The following is a 12,030-nucleotide window of genomic DNA, read 5'->3' on the forward strand; positions in this document are numbered from 1 at the left end:
AAATGATGAGACGAGCGCCCTGCAGTAATGGCTGCCTACCTGGAACTGTAGATTTGGGGTCAGTAGATTCCCTGGTGCTGCCGCCTTGTATTTCGGGCGGTTCGGCTGTAGGAGAAAGAGAAAAACGTTCTTTTCACTTTGTTGTGACGTTTAAAGCTGCATCGCATTAATATATTCATCAACTTAGGCAAGTGTACCGTAGGGTTGAATCAGGATGGGTGCAGTTATTTAATACAGGCCGTATCCGGATCCCTCTACTGATACTGAGTTATGTATTATACTCCAGTCACACCCAGAGCTGCACTCTGAAATCTTGATGATCACTGCGCTGACATACACATTTCTAACAGCACACCAAAAAATTACACTAGCTCCCAATAAAGTAATTTCTGTGCATATTAGACTCAAATCACCACCCAAAATAGAACACACAGCATATAGTATATTAAATAAATATGTTTATTGATCAAATATCAAACAGACTTAAAAAACAGTAATGGCAGCAGACACAGGAATAAAGAAAAACAGAACCACAAATTAAGTGTCTTATGCCAAACTACAAGACCCATTGATGAATAGTATCCATATTAAGTTTCCTTCAACATCATCGAAACAGGAGGGGGGGGGGGGGGAGCGGATTTATCCCAAAATGCAAAATGCAACCTCCTTTGAAAAAAATTAATGTAAATCAAATGAAAAATCACCTTGCTAAGTTACAAATAAAGTGCTTGGTGCAATGTAATACATACAACATTCATCAAGGAGTACATAATGTAGAGGATAATACCGATCATGTAGTCCTGGCCCCGACGCGCGGTGAGTATGGGACATTTATATCGGAAATACTCGACTTTGCATTGCGGCACAAGCTGTACTACCTACAGCTCCAGAGTACTGCTATGGGGGCGGCTATTCAAATATTTTCCTGCCTGGGGCTGTGGGAGAGGAGGATCTTCTTAACTGAACCAGTCGATCAGATTGAAAAAGTCCATCTATGAAGTCGATACATTGACGATATCCTCATCATCTGGCAAGGGACATTGGAAGACCTACAGAAATGTATGACGTCCCTAAATGATAACAATATGAATATCCATCTAATCTAATGAAATATGGACTTTTTAGATGTGCTATTACAAGTTGATAATGACGGTTTCATTTATACAGACTTGTTTCTGAAATGCACGTTAGTGAACAGCCTCCTCCATGCTAGGAATTGATAGACAGCACAGGCCAATATCTACGACTACGAAGACTGTGTTCTCGAGATGAAGAATTTGAGGTACGAGCAAAAGAACTGCATAATAGGTTCATAGAGAGAGGATACAGCGATTAATCACTGAAAGAGGGTATTTGCCTGCTAAACATCCCAAGTGAGATGCCTTACTACATAGCCGACCTACATCGAGAGACAGAAAAGGGGAGATAGTGAGATTCATCACTTCATTCAATTCGGGCCATAAAGAAGTATCCTCCATCTTAAAGAAACACTGGAACATCTTACTCATGGATAATACCCTGCGGAAATATTTGCCTCCCGATCCATCCATCACCTACAGACGGGAGAAAAGCTTAAGGGACATACTAGTACACAGCCACTACCAAGGTACAAATCCAAATAGATTATTTGGTTCGAAGGGACCCAAATGGGGATGTCGTCCTTGTGGTAATTGTGTTGCCTTCCCCAATATAGTGAGAACTACAACATTCACAGATGGTACCGGCCACAGATCTTACATTACGCACGCCATATCTTGCAGTACGATTGGTGTAGTCTATGTGGCCAGCTGCCCATGTAATCTTTTATATGTAGGCATGATGTCATGGGAATTGAAAAAAACGTACCAGAGCGCATGTCTTGGGAATTAGCGCGGCCGAGGACGAAATGGACTTAACAAGACTAAACACCATCCCTCGTCATTTTAAAATCCATCATGAATGCGAGGGCTCTCTCCTAAAGGTATTGATAGGATACTGGTTGGCAATAGAGGAGGGAACTGGAAACGCCTAGTGGCACAGAGGGAGGCGAAATGGATCTTTGAGCTCAATACAGTCGCCCCTCATGGCCTCGATGAAGGTTTGAGTTTCTCTCCATTTTTGTGATGATAATGTATCGATTGTGACTTAATAAGGTCTTTTCTGCATTCTGTATATTTCATCTAACTTTGGTTTTAATATTGTACCCATATATTTATAACAATTTTTTTTTAACTGGTTTTGTTATTTTATTTATTCTATTTTAAGTGGTGGGATACTGGGATATACGTGTCTAAATTGGGATGATGATGAGATGTTACAGGTGTGACTACTGGTTATACCTGGGACTCCCAATCTATCCTATACAGAAGACATATGAAAGGGCGCGATTGAAAGGAAGAGTTGTATTATTGATTAAGGGCTCATGCACACGACCGTTGTTGTGTTCCGTGTCCGTTGTTCCGTCATCCGTGTTTTTCTGGGTCTGTTGAAAACTCGGATAATGCACCGTTTGTCATCCGCGTCCGTGATCCATGTTTCCAGTCCGTCAAAAAAATAACACCTGTCCTATTTTTTTCCCGGACAACAGTTCGCGGACCCTTTCAAGTCAAAAAAACACGGAGGCACACAAGATTGTCATCCGCGTCCGCGCGTCCGCGTCCGTTTTTTTCCTATCATTTGCAAGGCAAACTTGACTTAGATTTTTTTTTCAATTTTCATGTCTGGTGATCCTCCAAAAATCAAGCAAGACACACGGAAACAAAAACGGAAACGGATCACGAAACAATGGAACAGCTTTTTGCGGACCGCAAAAAAATACTGTCGTGTGCATGAGGCCTAAGATGAATATTAGCCATACATATCTTACATATGCTATAGTCTAAATATGTCATCATATGCTAATGAATACTATTCAATGTTATTATTGGCTATATATGAATTTGGTTTTTCACACATATGTAATATTTAGGATTTATTTTTATTTTTTCATTATTTATTAATTCATGTATTTATTATATATATATACAGTACAGACCAAAAGTTTGGACACACCTCCTCATTCAAAGAGTTTTCTTTATTTTCATGACTATGAAGGCATCAAAACTATGAATTAACACATGTGGAATTATATACATAACAAACAAGTGTGAAACAACTGAAAATATGTCATATTCTAGGTTCTTCAAAGTAGCCACCTTTTGCTTTGATTACTGCTTTGCACACTCTTGGCATTCTCTTGATGAGCTTCAAGAGGTAGTCCCCTGAAATGGTCTTCCAACAGTCTTGAAGGAGTTCCCAGAGATGCTTAGCACTTGTTGGCCCTTTTGCCTTCACTCTGCGGTCCAGCTCACCCCAAACCATCTCGATTGGGTTCAGGTCCGGTGACTGTGGAGGCCAGGTCATCTGGCGCAGCACCCCATCACTCTCCTTCATGGTCAAATAGCCCTTACTTTCAAAGTTTTCCCAATTTTTCGGCTGACTGACTGACCTTCATTTCTTAAAGTAATGATGGCCACTCGTTTTTCTTTACTTAGCTGCTTTTTTCTTGCCATAATACAAATTCTAACAGTCTATTCAGTAGGATTATCAGCTATGTATCCACCTGACTTCTCCTCAACGCAACTGATAGTCCCAACCCCGTTTATAAGGCAAGAAATCCCACTTATTACACCTGACAGGGCACACCTGTGAAGTGAAAACCATTTCAGGGGACTACCTCTTGAAGCTCATCAAGAGAATGCCAAGAGTGCGCAAAGCAGTAATCAAAGCAAAAGGTGGCTACTTTGAATAACCTAGAATATGACATATTTTCAGTTTCCCACTTGTTTGTTATGTATATAATTCCACATGTGTTAATTCATAGTTTTGATGCCTTCAGTGTGAATCTACAATTTTCAGTCATAGTCATGAAAATAAAGAAAACTCTTTGAATGAGAAGGTGTGTCCAAACTTTTGGTCTGTACTGTATATATATATTTTATGCACTGCTTAGAACCATTGTGTTTTTCACGCGTGACACACTTTGCACTTTAATATTAAATCTATATATATCTATATACATATATAAATTTTTTCCCATAGTTATCTTATATATTGTGTATTGCACGATGATGTTTTGATTAGTTAGTGATTCAATATAAATATAATCATGGTATGAAATTAACTATGGGAGTAATAATGTGTTATATGGTTTTGTATATGTATTTGATTAATTATTTATTTTATTTGACATATAATATTATCATGGTATTTTTCACTTATTGTATTCTAATAATCAGGAAATGATATAAGTTACATAATCATGTTTTTTTTTTTTTAAGTATTACCATTTGTATATTATACCAATTCATATAGTAAGCATTGATGGTCAGGGCATGGCTGAAGCTATCGCTATGTAGAAGCGAGTTTTGATTTCCAGTATGGAACGCAACCGGACCTCCGGAAGCATTGGATCGTGATCTGCGCTCCACAGTGGATATCCGGCGGCTCCGATCTGATTTCTCCTACATATGCGCTATATACTGTACATTTCCTTGTCTGTACTTTTCGTTATTTATTTTAGGTCCTCCCCCTTTTTTCTAAAATAATCTAAGATGAGATCTTTGAAGAGATAGTTAGTGGGTGGTCCCTTACCAATAACAGGATGTGATGTCATGCGTTGCAGCGTGGAACGCACGCCATGTTCATTCTTGAAGCACATGTGCTGGCACAATCTCAAAGGTATTCCCACATTTGTTTTAGATTTTTTAATTATTCGGGTAGGGTATATAAGGTTAAGGAGCATACTACACACTCATCCCCTGAGGAAGCGATTGCGAAACGCGCGTCGTGGCCAGGACCACATTGATCGGTATTATCCTCTACATTATGTAGTCCTTGATGAATGTTGTATGTATTACATTGCACCAAGCACTTTATTTGTAACTTAGCAAAGTGATTTTTCCTTTGACTTTCATTTGTTTTTTTTAAAGGAGCTTGCACTTTGCAATTTGGGATAAATCCTCTCCCCCCCCCCGCCAACCTCCTGTTTTGGATCATGTCGAAGGAAACTTAATATGAATACTATTCATCAATGGGTCTTGTAGTGTGGCATTTAAAGACACTTTATTTGTGGCTCTGTTTTTCTTTATTCCTGTGTCTGCTGCCATTACTGGTTTTTAAGTCTGTTTGATATTTGATCAACAAGAGTATTTATTGAATATACTATATGCTGTGTGTTCTATGGGGGTGGACATTTCTAACAGCTTAGCAAACTTCCTATGATTCTGCTATCTGGTGCATTCCATTATAAAAAAACTTAAATGTATAGATTAAAGTGCAGTTGTGTGGTAATCGCATTAATTTCAGCAAAAATAAATATGAAAGGTGCAGATTTCTGCTTATTGTGATTCACTATTAGAATCCCTCACTATTAGAAGGAGTTACCTTCGGTGGAGGCTCCTGTGCGTGAACCGGTTCAATGATTTTAGGAGGACGTTGCCGGTTATTCCTTTCCTTGTCCTTTACAATTTCTTTTTCTGTCTGATAGATATCACTGCAAATGCAACAAGATAAAGGATAAAGAACCTGACCAAGACTCAAAATATTCAATCAAAAAAGATGATGTTGCTAAGATACATACTACTATAATACTGCCCCATGTATTAAAAAAAAAAATACTACCATAGTGTCCCCTATGTACAAGAAAATAACTAATATAATACTGCCTCCTATGTACAAGAATATAACTACTATAATACTGCTCCTATGTACAAGAATATAACTACTATAATACTGCTCCTATGTACAAGAATATAACTACTATAATAGTGCTCCTATGTACAAAAATATAACTACTATAATACTGCTCCTATGTACAAGAATATAACTACTATAATACTGCTCCGATGTACAAGAATATAACTACTATAATACTGCCTCCTATGTACAAGAATATAACTACTATAATACTGCTCCTATGTACAAGAAAATAACTACTATAATACTGCTCCTATGTACAAGAATATAACTACTATAATACTGCCTCCTATGTACAAGAATATAACTATTATAATACTGCTCCTATGTACAAGAATATAACTACTATAATACTGCTCCTATGTACAAGAATATAACTACTATAATACTGCTCCTATGTACAAGAATATAACTACTATAATACTGCCTCCTATGTACAAGAATATAACTACTATAATACTGCTCCTATGTACAAGAATATAACTGCTATAATACTGCTCCTATGTACAAGAATATAACTACTATAATACTACTCCTATGTACAAGAATATAACTACTATAATACTGCCTCCTATGTACAAGAATATAACTACTATAATACTGCCTCCTATGTACAAGACTATAACTACTATAATACTGCTCCTATGTACAAGAATAGAACTACTATAATACTGCTCCCTATGTACAAGAATATAACTACTATAATACTGCTCCTATGTACAAGAATATAACTACTATAATACTGCTCCTATGTACAGGAATATAACTACTATAATACTGCTCCTATGTACAAGAATATAACTACTATAATACTGATCCTATGTACAAGAATATAACTACTATAATACTGCTCCTATGTACAAGAATATAACTACTATAATACTGCTCCTATGTACAAGAATATAACTACTATAATACTGCCTCCTATGTACAAGAATATAACTACTATAATATTGCTCCTATGTACAAGAATATAACTAGTATAATACTGCCCCCTATGTACAAGAATATAACTACTATAATACTGCTCCTATGTACAAGAATATAACTACTATAATACTGCTCCTATGTACAAGAATATAACTACTATAATACTGCCCCCTATCTTCAAGAATATAACTACTATAATACTGCCTCCTATGTACAAGAATATAACTACTATAATACTGCCTCCTATGTACAAGAATATAACTACTATAATACTGCCTCCTATGTACAAGAACATAACTACTATAATACTGCCTCCTACTGTATGTACAAGAATATAACTACTATAATACTGCCTCCTATGTACAAGAACATAACTACTATAATACTGCCTCCTATGTACAAGAATATAACTACTATAATACTGCCTCCTATGTACAAGAATATAACTACTATAATACTGCTTCTATGTACAAGAATATAACTACTATTGGGGGCGGAGCCTGACCTTGGAGCTGAATGGTTGCTTGTTCCTGAGCTCCTCTCCCTGGCAGCTATTATAGCCCCTTTTATTAGCTATTTACTCGGTGCCAATGGGGAAACCAGGCAAGGATCGACACTCTGAGACTCCAGAGCCGACTGGGGCCCGTTCCAGGCAACCGGAGATGGATAAATACCTCAAGAAACAGTCCAGGACTCCTGCTGCTGAAACAACCAGGAGGGCGCGGCAGCTCTCTGAAGCAGAGGAAGGCTCTGAGGCAGGAAGCACTTCTGATGTTTCTGATTGCAGACCACTGCGAAATAGCTCCTCACTTTCCAAAGCAGTCCTCAGGGACATCCTGGAATCTGCTCTTGCACCTCTTAAAAAGGACTTGGAGGAGATAAAAGGAGACCTGCGGCAGATTGGGAATCGTGTGGAGTCCCTGGAGCTAGCACAGGAAGCCATCCTGGTGCATGAGGGTAAGACCCGTGCAGCCCTGCAAACCCACAGAGACTTGCTAAACGACGCGCTGATGCGCATAGAGGATCAGGAGAACCGGAGCCGGCGGCGAAATATTCGCATCCGCGGCCTACCCGAAAATATTGCGATTGACGCGCTTCATTCAGTCGCATGCAAAATTTTCTCCTCCCTGCTGGGAGCTGAGAGAGCAGCTCCGATTGTGATCGAGCGCATCCACAGGGCCTTAAGGCCCAAGCCAAAACCTGGTGAGCCGCCGCGGGATGTTGTTTGCGGCATATTAAGCTACGTGGACACTGCTGCACTGCTCAAGGCGGGAAGGGAGGCCGACCGCATCATGTATGGTGAGACCCCAGTCCTATTCTTTCAGGATCTGGCCCCCTCCACCTTAGCCAAGAGGCGCATCGTGAAGCCGCTCCTAGAGGCCCTTAAAGCCACAGCTACGCCATTCCGATGGCTCTATCCCTTCGGTCTAGCCATCTTGAAAAACGGGAGGCAGTATACGGTGCGGACCCCGGGTGACCTGAAAGCTATTTGGGGCCCTCTTGGGATTGAACCCATCACAGTTCCCTCGTGGATGCCGGCTAATCAAGGGGATCCCCTGCCTACCCCTCCGGGTATAGATTCGTGGCAGCAAGTTTCACCTTCCAGAGCTGGGAAACAAGGAAAAGGCCGGTCGCAAGCACCTGTTACCTGACTCTGTTCCGGGAGGCGCTGAAGGCGCTTTTGTTCACTCTTCACTGAGTTCAATGTTCTGTGACTTAGCTGGGTCCCAGGACGTAGGAACTCTGTCTGGCTCTGTCTGAGCTGAATTTTCATCGTTTGTCCATTGGTTTTGGACTTATTTTAGGTCTTGGCCCACTGCCCCATTCTCATGGGTTTTGGGCCTGACCCTATGCTTTACTACCTTGCCTGCATGAGATGCAGGTTACGAGCTGTGCATTAGAGCACTGAATGCACTGTTAGTTATGCGGGGGTTATATGTCTGCACTGTTGTCAGTTATGTTACTGATTAATTCCTCTCCCTCACCCCCTTCCTTTCCACCCCCGGTGGCCCCACAGGAGGCCCCCTCTGATAGATCCCGGCTGTCCGCCGCTATGAAAAAGGATCTCCATTGTGTCAGATGCTGGGTGGGGTCACGCGCTCCCTGTCCATGGGGAGACATTCTTTGTTATTTGGGTTGTGTTACTGTCTCATTTGTTATGTCTCTTATTTTTCTTTTGACTTTCCCTTTGTCCTCCTTCCTCCCTTTCTTCTCCTTACTCCGTCCGTGGCTTTCCAGACTGGATGTCCTCTTGCTCTGTGTAGTGTACGGGAACTGTAATACCCGTCACTACCAAAGTGTTACTTGGTGTGCTGTCGTCCCTCCTTAATTATGGGAAGTTGCTATATGTCAGTTTTATAGAATGTAATGTAATGTGTGTATTTCCCTGTTACTGAAACTTGCATGTACAGGCCTGCTAGGGGTGTCATTCCTACTTCTAGTCCATAGAGGGAGCTAGGGAGCCCTAGTTTATATAAGGCCCAGACAGGGAAGTAGAAGAGAGACGGAGTCTAGTGTCTGTAATCTACAGTTGGAGATTAGACAATGTCTGAGACAAGTCCAGGCCTGAAGCCTGCTGTCCAGGAGAAGATTCCCTCCTGAATTCCCAGGTGCAGAAGCAGGAATATGTTAGACCAAGAGCCTGAGGAACCATTCAGAAGCTGAGAGAGACAGAGGCAAAGATCAGGAAAGCCAGAGGTACTGAGAAAGACAGAGGAGGTACTTATAAAAGCCATAGCCAAGGATATAAAGCCAGAAATAGGTTAATGGGCCTTGGTGAAGAAATGCTATATTCCAGGATCAGACAGAATTAGAGTGCAAGCTCCTGTGCTGCAAGTCCTGTGTTCAACACTCTGTAATTACCCTGCTGTAACTGAATTGCCTGCATCGACCGAATTGCAAAATCGACTGTATGCTAAGGAACTGCATTTCCATTATTGTCTCTGCTTGGAAAAACTACTAAAGTTGGAGTTCTGTTTTAATCCTACGTTTCCTCAATTTATTCCTGCATCCGCAAACGGCGTGCCACCGTTTACTTGGCACTGGCGTCACGAACTATTTCTACCTATACCTGCCCTTGCAGAGAGTCAGCTGTACCAGGTTAGTGTATATTGCACTACATCACCCAGAAACACCTAGTACACACAACTTGAGTACGCTGCACCTCTCTTTTGGCGTCACGAACAGGATACGCACGCTTTATAGTGCAAGAAGCGTGAACTTTGTGCCTTATACCGTTGCCCTGTGACCAAAGTGACAATTTTTCTGTTTTATTCAAGTGGACTTTGTGGACTGAAAATTATACCCAAAGTGTACCAAAACCCTCTAAAAAGCGCTGTGCAGTATTGCGCTATACAGAGGAAGAAAATCGCCGCATTTGAGTGTGGTTTTGTGGACTTTTTACAATCCTGCTTGCTGTCAGTGAACAGACAGCGTTTCTTGCTAAAGATGGCCGCTGAGCTTGCTGAATTTACTGCTGCGTCACCTTCATCCCGAAAAGGCGGGAAAAATTGGCGCCTTTCTGAGGAAAAAGCGGGAAGAAGGTCAAGGGCAGGCGCCACTGCTTATCTGGACATTTGTATGTCTGCCAGAATGGACACCGCCTTCCATATACTGGAAGGCCTGGGGGGCGGCCTCCCAGAGCAATGGGAGGAGCTAGCTGCTGTAATTGACGCGACCCTATCGCTCTCCTCAGAAGGATCGAGCATGTTGGATAGTGAGCAGAGTGTTGCTGTAGCGTCCGCACCTGAAATTGCAAAGATGTCGGATGTTGGTGTAGAGCCAGAGGAGGCTCCACCGGCCTACGCTCCGGGACCGGAGCAACCCGCCTGCCGCCCAAGGGAGAAAGAACCCGAGCCCTACTATGGCTCGTGGAGGGACTTTTTCCAGCCATCTTTCAAATGGTCCTCCCTGATGGCGGAGATCCGAGAGGCCGCTATCAAGCGGAATACAAAGACCAAAATCATCTATGAGGAACTAACCAAGACAATACATGAGAAGCATACGCACACCCAACCCCGCCTGGAAAGGAGAAAGGGAGTGGTGCTTTCATTTGACAAATCCCGTGGCTACGGGTTTATCCAGGACTATCTAACTGGCAGAGACCTCTATGTTAATCGAAGGTCTGTCAAAAGAGACTACCTCCCTTCGTACCAGCATAGCCTCCGCGAGGAAGAGGAAGTGGAGTACACCCCTGCCGAGAGCCTGCGAGGCCCTTATGCGACTGCTGTGACCCGTCCCAAGCGAGGACCTGAGGATTGGGAGGCAGAAGAAGGAGAAGACTACTCTGGCTGCGAGCGGGAACCGGAACGCTCTCCAGAGCCGGCCCATCACGCCTTTCAGGAGCGGAGCTCCTTCATTGGGCCTAATGTCTTCTGGCAGCCAACCGTGTTGGAGAAATGGGTGAGCCCCTATCCTTCCCCCGAGCTGCCTCGTCGGGAGAAGACAATATCTGAGCTGGAACAATTAAAAGGACTGAGTGCTACCTTTCAGGACATCCGGATGGGTCGGAGACCAGACGCATCGCCAGTACCTGCAAAGGCCGAGTCCACACCATCGGTAACTGTACCTGCGCCGGCGGCGCCAGCAGAGGACAGCGACTCCGACACAGAAAGCATCGGTGAGCAGATCGTCCGGCTGGAGGAGAAGTTGCGGGAGTTGCGCAAGACCTACACCGCCAGGATCCAGACACCGCCGAGGAAGGATGAGGTAAGGGTGCCTGTCACCACCCGTAGACCACCTTCTGTTGCCACCGCTCCGTCAGTGCCCCAGACCGGACCCGCGATTGCCGTAAACTGCTGCACCCAGAGCGCCGGACCGCTTGCTGCGGCGGTGCCAAGCACGACACACCCTGCAGTGATCATGCCAGGGCCGGCACGGTCCATCAGAGGGTTCACCCCTAGGCCTATGGGGCCAATACCTATTAGGGGCCCCTTTACCCTACAGCTGCCCCCTGATACAGTTATGTGGGCACATCCTCCTGTAGAGGACTACTACAGACGGTACTTGCCAAGAGAGCCAAGTGGATATGATATTTCACTGTGAATCAGCCTGCTAGGCCTTTGATTTATTTCGTCAGAAGTTTGATGTTAACCCTTCCAGGACAGGAGTCCTATGTTTCCTGGTCCTTTGTTGCGGCTGCCAGTTTGTCCACGGCTCAGTGGTAGGTGTTGACCACTGAAATTACAAAGTCAGCAAGGCCAGGCTTGTTTCCAGGACCTCCTGCCTGCTTTTGCTACCCCACGCCAAGTTGTGCCTGTTCCTTTGTTGCACCTTTTACCCTTCACCCCCTTTTCAGGTTGATCTGGGGTTTTACAGCACTTTGCTTTGCTGTCCTCTTATTGTGCAACTTGATACTAAGGAACCGTGCCCGGAGACAGACTCAAA

At 43.1% G+C, this 12,030-nt stretch overlaps 1 protein-coding gene across 2 annotated transcripts in view; it reads right to left on the reverse strand.

Moving 5' to 3' along the window:
• Positions 1-12,030, reverse strand: part of PTK2B (protein tyrosine kinase 2 beta) — a 190,601-nt gene that overhangs the window by 21,394 nt on the left and 157,177 nt on the right. For both annotated transcript variants that reach the window (XM_040427118.1, XM_040427117.1), the window contains exons 22-23: positions 5,404-5,512; positions 40-105 (exon numbers count right to left, since the gene is read on the reverse strand). In XM_040427118.1, coding sequence (XP_040283052.1) covers positions 40-105; positions 5,404-5,512 — 175 coding nt within the window. The remainder of the gene's footprint in view (positions 1-39; positions 106-5,403; positions 5,513-12,030) is intronic.

Source organism: Bufo bufo, chromosome 4 (genome assembly GCF_905171765.1).
Source record: "Bufo bufo chromosome 4, aBufBuf1.1, whole genome shotgun sequence".
Lineage (NCBI taxonomy): Eukaryota > Metazoa > Chordata > Amphibia > Anura > Bufonidae > Bufo > Bufo bufo.